The 21,563-nt window shown below is 45.4% G+C and overlaps 2 protein-coding genes across 2 annotated transcripts; one reads left to right on the top strand and one right to left on the bottom strand.

Annotated features, from left to right (window-relative positions):
• The first annotated feature begins 1,623 nt into the window (after positions 1-1,623).
• On the top strand, positions 1,624-16,615 carry copa (COPI coat complex subunit alpha). The gene is made up of 29 exons (XM_060927408.1): positions 1,624-1,797; positions 4,455-4,568; positions 4,654-4,727; positions 4,828-4,908; positions 5,042-5,118; positions 5,206-5,315; positions 8,400-8,509; positions 8,964-9,063; positions 9,223-9,441; positions 9,541-9,691; positions 10,145-10,211; positions 10,297-10,372; positions 10,468-10,550; positions 10,645-10,870; positions 10,994-11,132; positions 11,289-11,451; positions 11,565-11,711; positions 11,788-11,977; positions 12,066-12,161; positions 12,248-12,336; positions 12,429-12,552; positions 12,640-12,729; positions 12,810-12,916; positions 13,015-13,164; positions 13,262-13,606; positions 13,700-13,810; positions 15,457-15,618; positions 15,753-15,947; positions 16,342-16,615. Exons 1-29 carry the CDS (start codon positions 1,758-1,760, stop codon positions 16,399-16,401), a joined length of 3,696 nt encoding a protein of 1,231 aa, XP_060783391.1. The 5' UTR covers positions 1,624-1,757; the 3' UTR covers positions 16,402-16,615.
• A 338-nt stretch (positions 16,616-16,953) lies between these two features.
• On the bottom strand, positions 16,954-21,005 carry apoda.1 (apolipoprotein Da, duplicate 1). The gene is made up of 5 exons (XM_060920902.1): positions 20,925-21,005; positions 20,340-20,488; positions 20,126-20,247; positions 19,874-19,959; positions 16,954-18,195 (listed from the first exon to the last, which is right to left on the bottom strand). The coding sequence occupies exons 2-5, from the start codon at positions 20,460-20,462 to the stop codon at positions 17,930-17,932; spliced, it is 597 nt and encodes a 198-aa protein (XP_060776885.1). The 5' UTR covers positions 20,463-20,488; positions 20,925-21,005; the 3' UTR covers positions 16,954-17,929.
• Between the last annotated feature and the right edge of the window lie 558 nt (positions 21,006-21,563).

The raw sequence follows: 21,563 nt of genomic DNA, 5'->3' as shown, positions 1-21,563 counted from the left end.
ATGCAATGATGTGGAAGTTTCAAAATTCCATATTTTATTCAGAATAGAACATAGATGACATATCAAATGTTTAAACTGAGAAAATGTATCATTTAAAGAGAAAAATTAGGTGATTTTAAATTTCATGACAACAATACATCTCAAAGTTGGGACGAGGCCATGTTTCCCACTGGTGAGACATCCCCTTTTCTCTTTACAACAGTCTGTAAACGTCTGGGGACTGAGGAGACAAGTTGCTCAAGTTTAGGGATAGGAATGTTAACCCATTCTTGTCTAATGTAGGATTCTAGTTGCTCAACTGTCTTAGGTCTTTTTTGTCGTATCTTCCGTTTTATGATGTGCCAAATGTTTTCTATGGGTGAAAGATCTGGACTGCAGGCTGGCCAGTTCAGTACCCGGACCCTTCTTCTACGCAGCCATGATGCTGTAATTGTCGTGTTGGAAAATGCAAGGTCTTCCCTGAAAGAGACGTCGTCTGGATGGGAGCATATGTTGCTCTAGAACCTGGATATACCTTTCAGCATTGATGGTGTCTTTCCAGATGTGTAAGCTGCCCATGCCACACGCACTAATGCAACCCCATACCATCAGAGATGCAGGCTTCTGAACTGAGCGCTGATAACAACTCGGGTCGTCCTTCTCCTCTTTAGTCCGAATGACACGGCGTCCCTGATTTCCATAAAGAACTTCACATTTTGAATCGTCTGACCACAGAACAGTTTTCCACTTTGCCACAGTCCATTTTAAATGAGCCTTGGCCCAGAGAAGACGTCTGCGCTTCTGGATCGTGTTTAGATACGGCTTCTTCTTTGAACTATAGAGTTTTAGCTGGCAACGGCGGATGGCACGGTGAATTGTGTTCACAGATAATGTTCTCTGGAAATATTCCTGAGCCCATTTTGTGATTTCCAATACAGAAGCATGCCTGTATGTGATGCAGTGCCGTCTAAGGGCCCGAAGATCACGGGCACCCAGTATGGTTTTCCGGCCTTGACCCTTACGCACAGAGATTCTTCCAGATTCTCTGAATCTTTTGATGATATTATGCACTGTAGATGATATGTTCAAACTCTTTGCAATTTTACACTGTCGAACTCCTTTCTGATATTGCTCCACTATTTGTTGGCGCAGAATTAGGGGGATTGGTGATCCTCTTCCCATCTTTACTTCTGAGAGCCGCTGCCACTCCAAGATGCTCTTTTTATACCCAGTCATGTTAATGACCTATTGCCAATTGACCTATTTGGTCCTCCAGCTGTTCCTTTTTTGTCCCTTTAACTTTTCCAGCCTCTTATTGCCCCTGTCCCAACTTTTTTGGAATCAGGGTTGTATAGGGCTTTCAAAGGGTGCCAATAATTCTGCAACCGTGCTTATAAATGTGTTAGTAATAAAAAAAAAAGCTAGTCAAATCTAAAAGCATTTAGATATATTCTGGATTTTAATAAAAATCAGAGTCAGGAGTGGTGTTTAAATGTTTTTACTGATGTTCCAAACTTTTCTCTTCTAGAACTTTGCTAGCGGGTTGTTTCTTGTCTCTGCGCATGCGCACCACTTCCTCAACAGCGACGTGGAGATTTCTCCGTCACGTTTTGAACACAAAAAACTTTATTAGTCTCCGGCCGGAAGTGCTGTGTTTCGGCGGACGTGTCAGCTGAGGAAGTGTAGCAGCTCCGAGTGAGACAGAGAGAGAGTTCATTACAGACCTCAGCATTTATCTTTAGACCGGATTGCTGGATTAGACGCGCAGAAAGGCCGAGATGTTAACCAAGTTCGAGACCAAATCGGCCCGAGTGAAAGGTAACAACACCGCTAGCAAGCACGACTAGCCGGAGTTAGCATGCTAGCTGTAGCCGCTTCAGTCAGGATCATTTCATTTGGGCGATTTGATATAAATCTGTGTGTTTTAGGAGAAATGGTGTACTCTATAAAGCATCTATACAGTAAATAATCTGTCGATAATAATGTAAAGTGATGCCTGTTCTGGGCAAACTGTGTGTCATTAACGGCAGTCAGGCAGTCAGTCAGCTAGCGCGGGTATTACTGCAGTGAATGCGATAATTTAGTTTAAAACATGAGTTAAAATTAAAAATAAAGGCTGCAGTGTGTGTGGTGCGGCATTAGTTAATCTTAATATCGATGCTGTAAGTGCTGACAGATGATAAACTTGTGTTTATAAATCATCAGTCCTTTATAAATCTCACATTACTGCTGTTAAAGAACAATAATGTGTGCAGGAAAAGCTCTGTGATGTGACAGTTCTGTACAGTAAAGTTCCTCTTTCAGTCATTTATTTAAAGAATATAAACATCTCTAAGATTGAATTTCATCACTTCTACAGCTGGCTGATGGAAAAGCACGACTGCGCATGCGCGCTAAAGAGGCCAGCCTTGTGTCACACCTCAAATATCTCATCTCATTATCTGTAGCCGCTTTATCCTGTTCTACAGGGTCGCAGGCGAGCTGGAGCCTATCCCAGCTGACTACAGGCGAAAGGCGGGGTTCACCCTGGACAAGTCACCAGGTCATCACAGGGCTGACACATAGACACAGACAACCATTCACACTCACATTCACACCTACGCTCAATTTAGAGTCACCAGTTAACCTAACCTGCATGTCTTTGGACTGTGGGGGAAACCGGAGCACCCGGAGGAAACCCACGGGGAGAACATGCAAACTCCACACAGAAAGGCCCTCGCCGGCCCCGGGGCTCGAACCCAGGACCTTCTTGCTGTGAGGCGACAGCGCTAACCGCTACACCACCGTGCTGCCCAGACCTCAAATAAATAAATAGATTAGAAAAGATATATAACTTTACTGATCCCTTTGGGAGGGTTCCCTCAGGGAAATTAAGAGTCCAGCAGCATCATTACAGATAAACAGAGAAAAGAAATAGAGAAAACTTCTAGATAAATTAAAATAAAGTAAGTATTAATAATAATACGTTAAATTTATATAGCGCCTTTCAAGAAACCCAAGGACGCTTTACAATTATAGACAAGGGAAAAAAAATTTAAAAAATAATAATAAAAAGTCCACCAAGTAGGGGTCAGGATGTAATTCCCGTGGTGTAGCAGCCACAGTCCCACCAAAGCGCATGAAAACGAGTCCCACATCTCCAGCACCGCCGCCGTGACGCCACCCGCAGCATCGCTCGAACACCATGCCATGGATCCAGAAAGCGAGCACAGAAGCACCGCCACGCAGAGCGCTGGTATGTCCAAACCGCCTGCACAGCCACCGCGACGCCACCGACCAACATCACTCGGAACATCACGCCAAGCATTAAAGGACAGAGCGCTGGACAACCACGATGTTAAAATGAGCAACGAGCTCACTGCAGTCCATAGCTGGGAGCGCAGGCATCACCCACAGCGAACCAAGGCCTGGAGGGAACCGACGCCCAAAACTGGGTCTGGAGCTGCTACACCACAACCGGCGGACAAAACACTCAAACATCAAACTACACAAACACACAGAAAAAAATATAAATAAAATGAAAATAGAAAAAGAGAGGAAAAAAAAGCTCTTTTTACAAGTATTTGTAAGTATTTACAAATATATAAAAATAATAAGATATGGGGAAGGAGGGGGAAGATTAAAAAAAAAAGTGGGGGGCGGCGGTAGGAGAGGTATTGTACATTATATTGCTAGGCTACTGCTCCTTCCCATCCTCTGTTCCCCCCCAGAGAGGAGTTGTACAGTCTGATGGCGTGAGGGACAAAGGAGTTTTTGAGTCTGTTTGTCCTGCACTTGGGACGGAGCATTCTGTCACTGAACAGGCTCCTCTGGTTGCTGATGACGGTGTGCAGAGGGTGACTGGCATCGTCCATGATGTTCAGTAGTTTGTCCATAGACCTCTTCTCTGCCACCGTCACCAGAGAGTCCAGCTTCATGCCGACCACAGAGCCGGCCCACCTGATCAGTTTGTCCAGCCTGGATGTGTCCTCCTTGGATGTGCTGCCCCCCCTCAGCACACCACAGCAACATAGAGACTTATTCATATAAATCAGATTTATTCATACTTTTCTGCTGCCTGGACTGGTCCTGTAACACTTTACTCTCCATCTCAGATGTTAATAAAGATTTTTTTTTCCCTCTCCCTTTAGATTAATTAAATATCCTGAGAATAAAGTGCCACTGTTTGAGCTTTTATAACCGTGCAGTGCCTGAGTTTAGGGGAACGAAAGGGTCCGAGACAGAGAGCAGGAGGGAGCGATTAAAAAGGCTGAAGCCCTTCACCGCGAACCAAAGGCGAGAAAAATGCAAAACCGTGACACATTTTCAAGGCGTTTGGAGCCAAATAGAATCTGAAGTGATGGGAATCAACACTAAACAGTTTAATAGAACTGCCATATAGTAATGGGTTAAATATTGTCAAGAAAACTTTTTTTTTTTAAATCTTTGAGGATGAGTGATCATGATACATTTAGAGCTGTGTGTGTGTGTGTCAGGGCTGAGTTTCCACCCGAAGCGGCCATGGATTCTCGCCAGTCTGCACAACGGCGTCATCCAGCTGTGGGATTATCGCATGTGCACTCTCATCGATAAGTTCGACGAACATGACGGTTAGACACGTCTGACCTTTTATATCTCACTACTGTGTGTGTGTTTATAGTCTAATGAGTGTGTGTGTGTGTGTGTGATGGACAGGCCCAGTGAGAGGGATCGACTTCCACAAGCAGCAGCCTCTGTTTGTCTCGGGTGGAGACGATTACAAAATCAAGGTCTGACCTCAGCGTCCTGATCCTGCTGCAGTGTACCGGTCAGGATTCATCACACAGAGAGAGTAAACCTGTGTGTGTGTGTGTGTGTGTGTGTGTGTAGGTGTGGAACTATAAGCTCCGTCGCTGTCTCTTCACTCTGCTTGGACATCTGGACTACATCCGCACCACCTTCTTCCACCATGTGAGTCCACACACAGATTACCAGACTGATGGATGATTAGATGGACAGACAGGTGGACAACTAGGCAGAGAGATAAATGGATGAACAGATGGATCAGTAGATGGACAGTGTGTGTTTCTCTCTCTGTGGACAGGAGTACCCGTGGATCCTGAGTGCTTCAGATGATCAGACGATCCGTCTGTGGAACTGGCAGTCCAGGACCTGTGTCTGGTGTGTGTTTATATATCCAGACACAGCAGCAGCAGGTTAATATAGTCAGGATTTAATACTGAAAGCTTCTCTCTCTCTCTCCCTCAGTGTCCTGACGGGTCATAACCACTATGTGATGTGTGCTCAGTTCCACCCGTCGGAGGACCTGGTGGTGTCGGCCAGTCTGGATCAGACCGTGCGGGTGTGGGATATCTCTGGTGAGGAGGAGTGGGAACGCAGCTGAGGGGGGGTGGGGTGGGGTGGAGGGATGTAGATGAATGTAAGGGTGAGATCTCTGTGGGCTCTGTTCTGAAACACCTCTCTCTCTCACACACACACAGTACAGGGTAGCACCGGTTTGTTCTGTATCGCTGTATAGAGTCAGGCCCCACCCCTCCGATCAAGAATGGTTTGGTCCGGACTAGGGATCGACCGATATGTTTTTTTCAGGGCCGATACCGATACCGATTATTGTGGAATTGGGATGCTTATAACCGATAAATGTAAACATTATAATTCACATGAACTTAAACATAGCACACACTGAGACAGACCTTCATATCCATGAAATGTATGTTTAATTGTAAAATTGAACATGAAATTTTGTGCAGGGAGATGCCAGCAGCATTTGTACAATAAAGTCAAACATTAGTTAGAATAAAATGAGAAATAAAATAAATATTCACCAGTAAAAAAATAAATCACGTGTAGGGAGCTGCCTGCAGCATTTTTTAAAAAGGAAAATCAAACGTAAAGTCGGCTACCACTCCCTATTATGTAACAACTTGACAAGTAACCATCTACATTCTAATGCTTTTAATGCCCAAGCCTAATATTCCCAATTTAGGAGGATTATATTGTAGTGAAGGAAGCATTACATGTAGTTTCAGCTAGACTAGTTGGTTGTAGGCTAATTCAAGTGCTTCCTTCCGTAAGCTAAGTTTGCCTGGCTGCACAGATGCAAATGGACAATTTTAACGAGTAGTAGATGAAGAATGTAAACATAGAATGATGATGTGCTTTTGCAACTTGTGTGTTTGTGACTTATTGCGGCAAAAGCAGCGTGTCCTTACCTTGAAGTGCGATCTGCTTCTGCCCGAGTGCCCGTACGGCCGCCTTGAAACAGTTCACAGCGTTTAGCTACGCGTGTCGATTGGCTAGATCTCTTGTGCCAAACAAATCAGATGTTGTGGTGGGCGGGACCGTGTTCTTGAACTCAGAGAGGCGAGTGCAGGAAAGGACGTGCAGTGACAGTCGTGTTAGGAACGAAATGGCTGCAAAAAGGCATGATATCGGTGGAAATTATGGCCGATACCGATAACCCTAAAAATGCAGAATATCGGCCAGGCCGATTATCGGTCGACCCCTAGTCCGGACGCTCGAGAATACAGGGTTTGTCAAAATTATGTTAACACTTAAATGGTAGAAACCACTTATTCACAAAACACACATCATGTGTGCCTGGGCGGTCTGCACCATCTGTAAATAGGCGTCTGACGTCACTGTTGGGGTGTCAAAAAAGTAGGGCCCAATTACACCAGCGGCAGTCACGGCACACCACGCGTTCAGGAGAAAAATAACCCATTAGTGTTCACGTAATTTTGACCCCAATTTAATCCCGAGAAGTTCGGACCCCAGGCAGTAATGGTTTGGTTATATATATATATAAAACGTAGATTAGATTTAATCTGATCAGGTGGAGATGATGCGAGTTCAGCAGCATCTGTGTGTGTGTCAGTCTGAGAGGTGTTTCTGTCTCTGTGCATGTTTATAACTTTACCTTCATTCATCATATTCATCTGTTCATCATTAATCCTTCTGTTTGAACCTGGTCTTACCCTGGCTGACACACACAGCTTGTCCTGTTCCTCTGCAGATCTTTAGCTGTGTACGTGCTGTTTAAACCCGCAGCAGGAAGTGGATTTCGTGTTAAGTTATTACTCAGTAACACCTACTGCTCTAATAAATAAAAATAATAGAGATTAATGACGTGGTGTTGCACCGAGCAGTGAAGCATCACCGAGACACAGCGCTGTCGCACAGTGTGTAATAACACGAATATTAATGAATGTTGCGTTTATTACATGTTCAGCCGTGAGCCACGTGTTTGTCACTAATCACACTAAACGCATGACCACGCCTACCCATGTGTCCTCTAATGCATGTGCACACTAATGCTTGCTCTGTTCACCTGTCCTGCCCCACCAGATCACAGTTTACATCTCTCCCATCCATCCACCCACCCACCCCATCCCCTCCCCCATCTCAGCGCTGTCCCACTCCCCTGACGGAAACATCCGCCCCTGCACATCACTTCCTCCTGCAGCTCCACACGGCTACCTTGGGCTCACACACATACGTTTATCACTAATCGGTGAACTAGAACATCCGGAACACTCGTTCACTAGCACTGAGTGTGTTTTGAGTCTCTGTTCCAAACACCAAAGCTCCTCACTCTTCCAGCGTTAGCTGTTGTAAGGCTCTGTCCCATTCCACACTCATCACTACATAGTGTACTAGAACATCAGCCATTTTAAAGCCCTGTCCCAAACACTTAAATCCATCACTAGTAAGTGTACGAGAGCATCAGGTTTATCTATTTAAGGCTCTGTCCCAAATGCCAAAGCTCATCACTAGTTAGTGTTCTTATAACATTCTGTTCAAACGTTAACACGGTTCGTGCACCAGACTTCACGGCTCTGTCCTAAACGCTCGACTTAATCACTAGATAAAATTCTTACATCATCCACTTTATGGTTCTGTTCTGATCCAAACCCCTGAGTTTATCACTAGTTAGTGTACGGATTAGAACCGCACTGCACTTGAAGCTCTGACTCGCTACTAAGAACATGAGGATTTTTTTTTTTTTTAGGGCTGTGTCCCAAATCCCACAGGTTCAGTGTCAGCTGTAATAAGGGCACTAAGTAGTGATGAGCCCTGTGTTTGGGACACAGCCTCCTCTCTCTCTCTCGCACGCTCGCTCTCTGATTGATTTGGCATGTCCCCACCCCTTTGATGATTTTCTCCAGGTTAGCCAATCATGTTTGAGAGTGAGTGCCTCTTAGCCAATCACAGCGTACCGAGTCTTCACCTCATTTCGTCACTCCTTTTTTGATTAAAAGAATCAAAATGGTGATAAAGTTGTTATTGTTATTATTTAGTTTGCATCCCAAGTTGTTGTGGAGTGGGTGTGTGTTTTATAGTTGTGTCAGTTATAACACTGCTCCTCTCTTTACTGTGTGTGTGTGTGTTCCGTGTAATCGGGTACCCCGTGGGTGTCGGACTGTAAATGCTGGTTCCAGGTTTGAGGAAGAAGAACCTGTCTCCAGGCGCCGTGGAAACAGAAGTGCGTGGCATCACTGGGGTGGATCTGTTCGGAGCGTCGGACGCTGTGGTTAAACACGTGCTGGAGGTCAGACCCATTACATCATCATACCGTTATTGGTGCTGCGTTCTAACTCGACTGAGCTGAAACAGAAGTACCCTTCCTGTAGAGTTCCTGTTCAGACCCCCCTCTGATCAGTAGTGGTTTAGTCCTGTATCTGATGAAATAAATGGACCCCGCATTCCCCCCCATATCAGTAATGGTTTGGTCCGGTTTCTCTCTTTAATGTAATTGCTGTAATTTCCTTCATGACCTTTTTAGCTGCACTTGTGAAAGTGGGAGGAGTTTCTCTGGCGGGGGAGGGGTAGTGACGCTCCTCGTCCTCCCCCCATGACATGATGGTTCTTGTGCAGCAAATGACAAATTGTCTTCTGTAAACGATCCCTTTTTTTGTGTACAGATGAATGAATGAATGAATGAATGAATGAATGTTCAGGCTCTGCCCACTGATGACATGATGAATTTTGACCTTTGCCCTCAGGGTCATGATCGAGGGGTGAACTGGGCAGCATTCCATCCCAGCATGCCACTGATTGTGAGTGGAGCTGACGACCGTCAGGTGAAGATCTGGAGGATGAACGGTAAGCGTGTGTGATGTGTTTACGTACATGCAGAACTTTTTATTTGTTTGAATGTTTGAGTTTGTATCCATGTGCAGGAGGTGTGTCCTGTGTAGGCCTCCTCCTGATTGGAGCACAGCCGGATGCGTACGGGCGTGTCACCGCTCTTGTTTTGTTTAGAGTCGAAGGCGTGGGAACTGGACACCTGTAGGGGGCACTACAACAACGTGTCCTGCGCCGTCTTCCATCCACGCCAGGAGCTCATCCTGTCCAACTCCGAGGATAAGAGCATCCGAGTGTGGGACATGTCCAAGAGGACCGGCGTCCAAACCTTCCGCAGGGATCACGACCGCTTCTGGGTGCTCGGAGCTCATCCCAACCTCAACCTGTTCGCTGCTGGTGTGTGTTTCTCTCTCCCTCTCTCACACACACACGTGCGCATCCCACTCTGATTGGTTCATGAGTGAACATTAGTGCTTTTAATGTGTGTGAGATCAGGTCATGACAGCGGGATGCTGGTGTTTAAGTTGGAGCGTGAGCGTCCTGCGTACGCCGTGTACGGGAACATGCTGTACTACGTCAAGGACCGTTTCCTGCGTCAGCTCGATTTCAACAGCAGCAAAGACACAGCTGTCATGCAGCTACGCAGGTGTGTGGGGGGAGGGGTGCAGAAATGTAGTCTTTCAAAAAAAATTTATTTTTAGCGTCAAAGAACTGACCAACGTCTCTACAATTTCATCCCCAGGAACATATAAATATTCATGCTTATGCAAATGCGTGCACGCCCACACACTGACCTGACTTGATATCTCTATTAGGCTTGTCGCTTGGCTCGGTTAGCGGTTAGCTAACTGCTAGTAAACTAGACGTCAGTGTTCTATTTCGCCGTTACCATGACAACCGTCGTCCGATCATCACAGTTCTCTAGCTGACCGTGCAGCTTTCTAAAGCTTTCTGATCACATCGTCATCCTGAGATCTGAGGTCATTAGGCCAGATTTATGCGAAACTCCACCTCTAAATCTCCATCCAAAAAAAGTTTAATCTTTTTTTTTTTTTTTAATTTATTTATTTTTTATTTATTTTGGGTTCTGTTTTTGCAGCGGCTCCAAGTTCCCCGTCTTCAGCATGTCGTACAATCCTGCGGAGAACGCCGTGCTGCTGTGTACGGTAAGAGTCTCTCTCGGACAGGAAGTGCGTGTGTGTGTTATCATTCTGAACCTTCTCATGTCTCACACACACTCGTGTGTTTCAGAGAGCCACTAATCTGGAGAACAGCACGTATGATCTGTACTCCATCCCTCGAGAGAGCGACTCGCAGAACCCTGACGGTGAGCACCGTGCTCGCGCTTCTCTCTCTCTCTCTCACACACCATTATACACTGACTGCAGTTACACTCAGGTTTTAAGTGGTGTGTGTGTGTAGCTCCAGAAGGAAAGCGCTCCTCAGGCCTTACAGCGGTGTGGGTGGCCCGGAATCGCTTCACCGTGTTGGACCGCATGCACTCGGTGAGATCACGTCACACGCTTCCTGCTCCCGCCCTCTCCGCCCCGCACGCACACTTCCTGTTGACGTGTGTGTGCGTGTTTAATTTGTCCACAGCTGCTGATCAAGAACCTGAAGAACGAGATTGTGAAGAAGGTGCAGGTGCCGAGCTGCGAGGAGATCTTCTACGCAGGAACGGGTTCTCTGCTGCTGAGGGACGCGGACGGAGTCACGCTGTTCGACGTGCAGCAGAAACGTTCACTCGCTACCGTCAAAATCGCTAAAGTCAAATACGTGGTGTGGAGCGCAGACACCAGCCATGTCGCCCTGCTGGCCAAACACGGTACTGCACCGATAGAAAAATAAAACTCATGACACCTGCTGGCCAAACACGGTACTGCACTTGTGTTTGTGTGTTTTATTTATATTTGTATCTTAATAATCAAAACCTCGCCTGTCTTTCCAGCCATTATGATCTGCAACAGGAAGTTGGAGAGTCTGTGTAACATCCACGAGAACATCCGTGTGAAGAGCGGCGCATGGGATGAGAGCGGCGTGTTTATTTACACCACCTCCAACCACATCAAATACGCCCTCACCTCAGGGTAACGCCCACATCCGACCCTCTCTCACCTGACAAATACATTTATGACGGCGTAGTGTGGAATACATGTGACCCTGCTGGTCACACAGGGTACTGCACCTCTACTAATAATATGCAGTAGTACTCCGATTTCAGTGCTGTGTGTGTGTCTCCAAAGTGATCATGGTATAATCCGCACCCTGGACCTGCCCATCTACGTGACCCGTGTGAGGGGGAACAGTGTGTACTGTCTGGATCGGGAGTGCAGGCCTCGCGTCCTCAACATCGACCCGACTGAGTACCGCTTCAAACTCGCCCTCGTTAACCGCAAATACGACGAGGTCGGTCTATATATGGCGAAGAGACACACCCACAGCGTACTGATATTTATAGCGAGGGGTTTATGAATGATGAATCTTTTATCTATGCTGACGTGTTACCCGTAATTCCTCAGGTGCTGCACATGGTGCGTAACGCTAAGCTGGTGGGTCAGTCCATCATTGCGTACCTGCAGAAGAAGGGCTACCCGGAGGTGGCGCTGCACTTCGTCAAGGATGAGAAAACCCGCTTCAGTCTGGCGCTGGAGTGCGGAAACATCGAGGTGAGGAGGGCGTGGCCGTCGGCCGTGTGAGGTCACTGTGAACACTTTCACTGATGGTTCCTTCCTCGTGCTGCAGGTGGCGCTGGAAGCGGCGAAGGCTCTGGATGAGCGCAGCTGTTGGGAGCGTCTGGGCGAGGCGGCTCTGCTGCAGGGTCATCACCAGGTGGTGGAGATGTGCTATCAGAGAACCAAGAACTTCGACAAGCTCACCTTCCTCTACCTGATCACCGGGAACCTGGTCAAGCTCCGCAAGATGATGAAGATCGGTGAGTGTGTCGAGGAAACCTGGGAAGGGCATGAGAGCACGTGAGGAGTGTGTGTGCTGTATATCTAACTGTGTGTGTGTGTGTGTAGCTGAGATCAGGAAGGACATGAGTGGACATTATCAGGGTGCTCTGTATCTGGGGGACGTCAGTGAGAGAGTGCGCATCCTCAAGAACTGTGGACAGAGTAAGTATGTGTGTATACACACTCATTTACTCAGGTGCACTTCTGTGTCTCTCACTATAACTCCTGGTGTGTGTGTGTGTGCGCAGAGTCGCTGGCCTACCTGACTGCAGCAACACATGGCATGGACGAGGAGGCTGAGGCTCTCAAAGAGACCTTTGACCTCGAGAAGGAGATGGTAAACGTTGCCATGTTTGAACAGAACCCTGTGATTTTCTTCTCAGTGTGCTCCTTTAGACTAAAGGTGTGTGTGTGTGTGTGTGTGTGTAGATCCCCGAGGTCGACCCAAACGCTGAGCTCCTGCAGCCTCCTCCTCCCATCAACCCTCTGGACACAAACTGGCCCCTCCTCACTGTCTCTAAGGGCTTCTTCGAGGGAGCCATCGCTGCAAAAGGTCAGCTCAGGTCACTACTTCTGTGGTTCTGGTTTCCTGTGTGTTCTGTTAGCGATGTGCTAATGCTAGCGTACGCTCCTGTTGCAGGAAGAGCAGGTCAGATGGCAGCCGATCTGGACATGGACGCTCCCGGAGGAGAAGGATGGGGTGAAGATGCAGAGCTCCACCTGGATGAAGGTCAGTGTGTGTCTCTCTCTCGGTCTGTTTGGACGTGTTGTGGTGGTGTTGGTATTTATTTTGTCCTCGTCGTTCTGCAGATGGGTTTATGGACGCTCAGGAGGGTCTTGGTGAGGAAGGAGCTCTGGGGAAGGAGGAAGGAGGAGGATGGGAGGTGGAGGAGGATCTGGATCTTCCACCTGAACTGGTCAACACACACACTAGCTGTTCATTTTTAATTTAACTGATCATTTGCAAATGTATTTGACGTGGCCCTTTTTTAATTGTTTCTGTTTGGACCAATAGGATGTGCCAGCTGGTGCTGGAGGTGGTGCTGAAGGAGAAGGCTTCTTTGTCCCACCCACTAAAGGTATTAGCCCCACCCAGATGTGGTGTAACAACTCTCAGTTGCCGGTTGATCACATCCTCGCCGGATCCTTTGAGACCGCCATGAGGGTAAAGACTTTATTTAATGTAAATGTTTTATCATTATGACGCCTTTTACAAACCATCAGTGAGAGAATCTCTCTCTCTCTCTCGCTCTCTCCTGCAGCTGCTGCACGATCAGGTGGGTGTGGTCCAGTTCGAGCTGTTGAAGCCCCTCTTCCTGCAGGCGTTCTCGCGGGGACGCGTGTCCTACGTGGGGCTTCCATCTCTGCCCTGTCTCTTCTCGCACCCCCTGAGGGACGGGGGCACGACCGAGGGCAGGAGGCAGAGAGACGGGCAGAAGGGTGGCGTCCCGGCAGTAGGGCTGCACCTGCGTGACCTCATTGCCCGCCTGCAGCAGTGCTACCAGATGACCACCGCGGGGCGCTTCGACGAGGCTGTCGACAAATTCAGGAGCATCCTGCTGTCCGTCCCCCTGCTGGTGCTCGATAACAAACAGGAGATCGCCGAGGTAACGCCCCATCCCATCATTTCTTCCTTAAACTCCTGTGTGCAGCCCTGTCTCACTCTCGTGTGTGTGTGTGTCTGTGTCTGTGTCTCTCAGGCCCAGCAGTTGATCACCATCTGTAAAGAGTACATTGTGGGTCTCACCATGGAGACGGAGAGGAAGAAGCTTCCTAAAGACACACTGGAGCAACAGAAGAGACAGTGTGAGGTACTGATGATGTCATACCTATTGGATGGTTCCTCATTGTGTGTGTGTGTCCCCCTGCGTCCCTGAAAAAAGCCGTTGTAAAGCCCCTACTTAAAAAGAATAATCTGGATGTTTCAGTATTGAATAACTACAGGCCAATATCAAATCTACCATTCATCGGGAAAATCCTTGAAAAAATTGTCTTCAGTCAGTTAACTGCCTTCTTGATATCAAACAGCCGTTTTGATAATTTTCAGTCAGGATTTCGTGCCAATCATAGCACTGAAACAGCGCTGATTAAAGTTATAAATGACATGCGTCTTAATACTGATGCAGGCAAAACATCGGTCCTGGTATTACTGGACCTCAGTGCAGCTTTTGATACTGTTGATCACAACATACTGCTATATCGACTTGAACACTGGGTTGGGTTGACTGGTAAAGTTATCAATTGGTTAAAATCATACTTAGAAGCTTCTTTGTTACCCTGGGAAATTGTACCTCAACATCAATGTCCTTGACCTGTGGTGTTCCCCAGGGGTCGATTCTTGGACCATTACTTTTCAACCTTAATATGCTCCCACTTGGACAAATTATCAAGAACAACTCAATTTTGTATCACTGCTATGCAGATGACACCCAAATTTATCTTGCTCTATCACCTAATGATTATGCCCCCCTTGAATGTCTCTACCAGTGTATCGACCAAATCAATAGCTGGATGTCACAAAATTTTCTTCAGCTGAACACAGATAAAACAGAAGTAATTCTATTTGGGAAAAAAGATGAAAGACTCAGGATTACCACTATTCTTGACACAAAAGGGATTAAAACTAAAGAAATGGTTAAAAATCTTGGTGTTTTCATTGACAGCGAGCTAAACTTTGACAGTCACATGAAAGCAATCACTAAAACGGCATTTTATCACCTAAAAAACATTTCCAAACTAAGAGGACTTGTGTCAAAAAATGATCTGGAAAAACTAATACATGCCTTCATCTCTAGTAGGGTTGATTACTGCAATGGCCTTTTCACAGGCCTGCCAAAAAAGACCATTAAACGACTTCAGCTGGTTCAAAATGCAGCGGCGAGGGTTCTCACACGAACAAAAAGAACAGAGCACATTACTCCAATTCTAAGGTCCCTTCACTGGCTTCCAGTAAGCTACAGAATTGACTTGAAAGCATTGCTGCTGGTGTACAAATCTCTAAATGGTGCAGGGCCCAATTACCTCTCTGATATGTTGCAGCGGCCTAACCCAATCAGATCTACCAGATCGCAGCAGCAAAATTTACTGGTAAAACCTGTTGTTAAAACAAAGTGTGGTGAAGCAGCTTTTAGCTACTATGCAGTACAGCTATGGAACCAACTGCCAGAGGACATTAAAAATGCTCCTGCTGTTGGCAGCTTCAAATCTAGACTAAAGACCAAGCTGCTCTCAGATGCTTTCTGCTAACTGATAAATATCATCTTTACATGTTTTAAACTTTTTTTATTCCATTTTATTCTGCTGTTTTTACTGAACTTTCTCTCTTCTTCCCCCTTTATTTTATGTAATTTTATTTTCTATTGTTTACTGTTTTGCTTTTACCTCTGTAAAGCACATTGAACTGCCACTGGGTATGAAATGCGCTATAGAAATAAACTTGCCGTGTGTGTGTGTGTAGATGGCCGCGTACTTCACACACTGTAACCTGCAGCCAGTCCACATGGTGTTGGTGTTGCGCACGGCACTCAACCTCTTCTTCAAACTGAAGAACTTCAAGACAGCCGCGGGGTTCGCACGCCGCCTGCTCGAGCTCGGACCCAAACCCGAGGTGGCGCAGCAGGTGAGGCCTGGTTACCATGACGACCACATCCCACACCCTGTTTAGCACGAGCAGTAGATGGTGTGTTCAGTGGTAGCGCGAGCTTCACGATGATCTGTGTGAATTCAGCCTGAAGTGACCCGGTTCTGTTACAGACGCGTAAGATCCTGGCAGCGTGCGAGAAGAACCTGACCGACACCCACCAGCTCAACTACGACCCCCACAACCCCTTCGACCTGTGCGCTGCCTCCTTCACCCCGCTGTACCGAGGACGCCCCGTGGAGAAGTGCCCGCTGTCTGGCGCCTGCTACTGCCCCACCTACAAAGGGCAGGTGTGCAGGGTCACACAGGTCAGTGTCTGTCTGTCTGTTTCAGCGCTCACTGATGATGTCATCACTTACTGCATTCCATTGGTTTTGTACCTGGACTCTGCACAAAGTTAAATCTAATTTATTCGGTTCAACTGTTTCCATTTTTTATTTCTCAAAATCTTTTTTTGTTCTTAATCTCAGTGTTTTATTCTGTCGATCCCGGCTCTTGTCTACTTTTTCCCTTAATTTCTTTTTAGATTTGTTACTTTTGTGTTTTAACTTTCATTTTTGATTGAAAGCTGCTTTATTTTTTAAATATAATTTGTCTGAGTCTGATGTTAAAGAAGGCGGGTTTATTCCAAGACACGAGTTTTGATTGGGTGTTCTAATAGCATCTGCAGTGATGTCACTTCCTGTGTTCGTCTCTCCTCAGGTGACTGAGATCGGTAAGGATGTGATCGGGTTGCGTGTGAGTCCACTGCAGTTCCGCTGAATGAATGGACGGGCGCACACACACACACACACACACACACTCCTATCTATAGGTAAAGAATTATAACTAACTCTGCATCGCTAATGAACTCTTACAGTATAACTATCTAAAGGCTGTGAGCTTCGTGCTGTGGATCTTGTCTTCTGCTTGTGTAACGTCTTTCACACACCTGTGTTTAACCTGAAAAACTGAAATAAAAGTCCTCCAAGCTGAACGCTGTTGTCCTTTCCTGCCCGCGCTCCTCTGAGTGACTCGGTTTCTTCACCCCACACCTGCCTTTACTCGTTTAACTCTGATTTAAAATACATTTTTATAAAACGCAGCCCGCAGTAACATTATTCTGTTCATTCAGAAAGTAAAGATTTCACTGATGTGACCTTCAGCCCCAGTTACACAAAAATAAGAACAAGAGTCATAACAAAGGGTTGAGACGTTTGCGTGTTGAAAGAGTCGACTCTTCTGAGCCAAATAACCTGACTCGCTGAAAAGATGCGGGTTCTGATCAGCTGCAGTTCTCGAGAGTACAGGAGCAGCGACACACACACACACACGATGGTTTAGAGGGATATATTTTCATGTTTTTCATTTCATATATGGTCAGTGAGTTAGAAACAATGTGCATCACGTGACTCCATTAACAATAAACACACAATATATTAAAAATCTCTCTCACGTACACACAGCTGTCTCTGATTGTCCTCTGGTGTAGATGAGGATTTGACTCAGACGGTGAAGGTTCTAGTAGCATGATTGTAGTTCTAGATTTAATCAGTGTGCAGGTGTCTGGCCTGCATGTTTTGGTTCTAGAAATTTCTAGATCAAAGTGAGGGGAATTCATTTCTAGAATTATTATTTGGCGTCTGCTTCGAGAGTCCTCAGATAGCAGGACTCTCGACTCCATTACTGATCCTCTGCATCATCAGATGGCAAAGTTTGAGAATTCAAGTTACAATTGGACCCTTCTAGAGTTTTGAGTGAAAGAGGTTCTAAACTTCTCGAGAGGCTGGCTCGAGCATCCTCAGCACCGTTCTAGAATTCTCCAATCCTCAGTGTAAAAGTTCGACTGTTTCAGACCTGGTTTCAGCAGCTTCAGATAGCATGGTTCTAAAATTTAGATCAGTCGTAACCTCCTACACACCACCAGTAGAAAGATTCTAGAATCTGAATCGAGTATCCTCAGTTCTGTAATTCTACAATCTTCAGTGCAAAAGTTCTAGAGTTCAGATCAGTTATGGAGTTTGAGGGTTTGCAGGAAGTTCTAGAACCTTTACTGTTAAGTCTAAGGAATTCTAGTTCTTGAGACATTGGAAACACGGAGGTTCTAGAATCTAACTGCTGCTTGACAAGTGTGTGATTGAGATGAGAAGATTCCTGTGTGGGGTTCCATTACTAGTTGAATTTGTGCAGAAGATATGATCAACTTGTTAGTATGGTTCTAGAATCATCATTACAGACACAAATACATAAAGAGAACATCTGTAGTGATTAGTACCAAGGGAACTTGAGTAAGAGCGTGAACGAGGGAGCACTACAGAGAGGATTGGAACACAGCCCGGTTGTCTGTGGTTCTGTCGCAGTCCTTCTGTGAGCTGGCGATCATGCGGCTCACGTCGATGCGGTTCTCCATGAAGATCTGCTTCGCACACTGGATGGTGGACTCGGACAGAGAGCGGCTGCGTCCCAGAATCCACGCAAAGTCCACGTGGAAGATCCTGAAAACGTCTGTGCAGGAATACACCACGGCCGAGCTGACGTAATCCGTGGAGATAACCCAGTACGGAGTGTAGGGAAGAACTGCAACACACACGTTCTCATATTCATTACAAAGCTTTTACAGTTGTGTTCAAAATAATAGCAGTGTGTTTTAAAAACGTGAGTAAAGCTCAAAATCCTTATAATAGTTTTTATTTCCATGCATTGGGAACGCTGCACACTATATTCTACATCAAAACATGAAGAAAAATGTATGAATATTTTAATTACTTTACAGAAAATGAAGAAAAATGAACATTGGGCTGTTCAAAAAAATAGCAGTGTCTGCATTTTTCATTACAAACTCCAAATATTTACTGTATAAACTGAAAAAATCTTAAGGATTTAGTATTCCTGTGAATCACTAAACTAATATTTAGTTGTATAACCACGGTTTCTGAGAACTTCTGGCACCTGTAAACAGGTATTCCAGCCCAGGATGATTTGACAACATTCCACAATTCCTCTGCATTTCTTGGTTTTGCCTCAGAAACAGCATTTTTGATGTCACCCCACAAGTTTTCTATCGGATTAAGGTCCGGGGATTGGGCTGGCCACTCCGTAACTTTCATTTTGTTGGTCTTGAACCCTGATGCTGCTCGCTTACTGGTCTGTTTGGGGTCGTTGTCTTGTTGAAACACCCATTTCAAGGGCATTTCCTCTTCAGCATAAGGCAACATGACCTCTTCAAGTATTTTGATATATGCAAACTGATCCATGATCCCTGGTATGCGATAAATGGGCCCAACACCACAGTAAGAGAAACATCCCCATATCATGATGCTTGCACCACCATGCTTCACTGTCTTCAGAGTGTACTGTGGCTTGAATTCAGTGTTTGGGGGTCGTCTGAAAAACTGTCTGCGGCTCTTGGACCCAAAAAGAACAATTTTACTTTCATCAGTCCAAAAAATGTTTCTCCATTTCTCTTTAGGCCAGTCGATGTGTTCTTTGGCAAACTGTATCCTCTTCAGCACGTCTTTTTTTTAACAGTGGAACTTTGCGGGAGCTTCTTGCCGATAGATTAGCTTCACACAGGCATCTTCTAATCGTCACAGTACTCACAGGTAACTTCAGACCGTCTTTGATCACCCTGGAGCTGATCATTGGCTGAGTCTTTGCCATTCTGGCTATTCTTCGATCCATTCGAATGGTAGTCTTCTGTTTTCTTCCACGTCTCTCTGGCTTTGCTGTCCATTTTAAAGCACTGGAGATCATTTTAGCCGAGCAGCCCATCATTTTCTGCGCTTCTTTACAGTATACGTTTTACCCCTCCAATCAACGTTTTAATCAAAGCACGCTGTTCTTCTGAACAATGTCTGGAACGGCCCATGTTTCTCAGGTTTTCAGAGAGAAATGGATGTACAACATGTGCTGGCTTCATTCTTAAATTAGGGCCACCTGACTGACATCTGTTTTCTCACAGAATGAATGATCTCACTAATTAAACTCCACACTGCTATTATTTTGAACACGTCCCTTTCACTTAATTATTCGATTACACAGACTCGGGAGCATGCATATCATGAATGTTGGGTCTGTTGGTTTTCTATGACTCTACTACACCTACTGGTAAATTATTTGCCATGTAGTAATATAATTTCCACCAAAAACAGTGATTGATCTGGTTAGTCGTGTTGGACTGCTATTATTTTGAACACAAGTGTAGCTTCTCCAAATGTAACTCTGCCTGACTGAAACGGGAATGTGTGTGTTTTACTGTAGGAGAAGCTGATGCCCAGTTTAGCCGGGTTCTTCTGGTCTTCAACAACAGCTGTTCCTTCAATCCGTCTCACTTCGCCGTTCCTACATCAGTAAAATGTGAATCAATTCAGTGATTAACAACACATCAGGAGGAAATCCTTGGTGAACGGATCAAAGATAAATACATAAACTGTAAAGTCAGATTTTTTAATCCATTCATTTTTGAAGAAAACCCCCTACACACACACACACACACATATATACTTACAGGATCTCGGAGCTCTGTATGAGAGCTGAGCCGTCAGAAACCAGCGTGAAGTTCGTCTCGATGCATTTCCCTTTCTCAAACTGTGCTGGGAGCTTAGCCACCTCGAACCAGCGTCCCATAAACTACACACACACACACACACACACACACAGATTGAGGTGTGTTGGAAGAGGGGCAGTCAGCAGTAGTGAAGGTGTGAACGTGAACTCGGTACCCGTCTGAGGTTGAAGCCACGCTGAGTGCTCGGTTCGGGACACGCCCCCCAGTGAGGCACCTGAGCGTTGACGATGGCCAACGAAGCAACCAATGAGAGCGCAAAACACACCTGTATGTCCATCACACCTGTAACACACCTACACACACCTGCCATCAGAGAGAACACACTGTACCCACAGCGCTGACGTTTAAAGGGACACATTTATCCATTTAAAACGTATTTCTGATTTCTGTGGTAATGTCCACCGTTGTTACGTCACTCCAAAAGACAGCGCGTTAACAAGTGGAAGCTTATTTTAGTCAAAATTTGGTTGAAGATAGTCAAATTTATCTCAATAATATACATTTGACTTGAAAAAAAAAATCTCAATAACAATTGGGAATATTCTAGATCTCTTACTGAGATTTCATTTTAGCAGCATAATAATAATAGCTTTAGATAGAAAAAACATAACTTTGAATAACATAAATGTAAACCTAAGTGTATAATTCTGTACTTTATAACTGATTCACTTCAATACATTTTTACATTTCATTAGAAAACAGTTTATTTACATAAAAATATTGTAATGTTGGTGATTACCTGCAGCTGCTCTGGAGAAGACTCTCTCTCTCAGGACTGTGAGAGGAAATGACCCGTCCCTCAGTCCCACCCCTCGAGACAATCCCGTGATGAACAGGATGTTTTTCCGCGCTTTATTAACAACACGGTGCAGAAAATTACGCAGATTAAAGTCAGGAGGTTACGACACATGTGAACACAAATCTCAGAGTTTTTCACTTGAAAACTAAAACACGAAACTTATATTTTTATCCTTTTGTCAACAGCTTTGTCAGATTTAATAATGAATTTAATAAGTCTTTTCTTAAAATTTCAATAATTTTGAAAGAACACTGAGTCCTCAGCAGAAAACGGCACATGACACGTTCACACTTACAACTATTTTTAATTTTTAAAAATCCAGATTTTACGAATATGTAATTTAAAGACACCCCAAAATCAACGTGCTCCACCCCTTTTCCGTGTATATTTGAATATTGCGGTGAGGTCAAAGCAAGCTAGCTAAATCACCACAACACAATAAACAGCAAAAAATCAAATCAACCCACCTGTCAACACCTCTTCAGTTTCCCGAACCCCTGAAGTGTTACACTGGTGCCGAAACCTGGGATTCTGAAGCTGAAGAGCAGACATGCCCTTGCTAACATCCACCAGATGCAA

The sequence above is a fragment of the Neoarius graeffei genome, chromosome 1 (assembly GCF_027579695.1).
Source record: "Neoarius graeffei isolate fNeoGra1 chromosome 1, fNeoGra1.pri, whole genome shotgun sequence".
NCBI classification, from domain to species: domain Eukaryota; kingdom Metazoa; phylum Chordata; class Actinopteri; order Siluriformes; family Ariidae; genus Neoarius; species Neoarius graeffei.
Note: the sequence above shows the minus strand (reverse complement) of the source record. Positions and strands in the feature narration are given on the sequence as shown.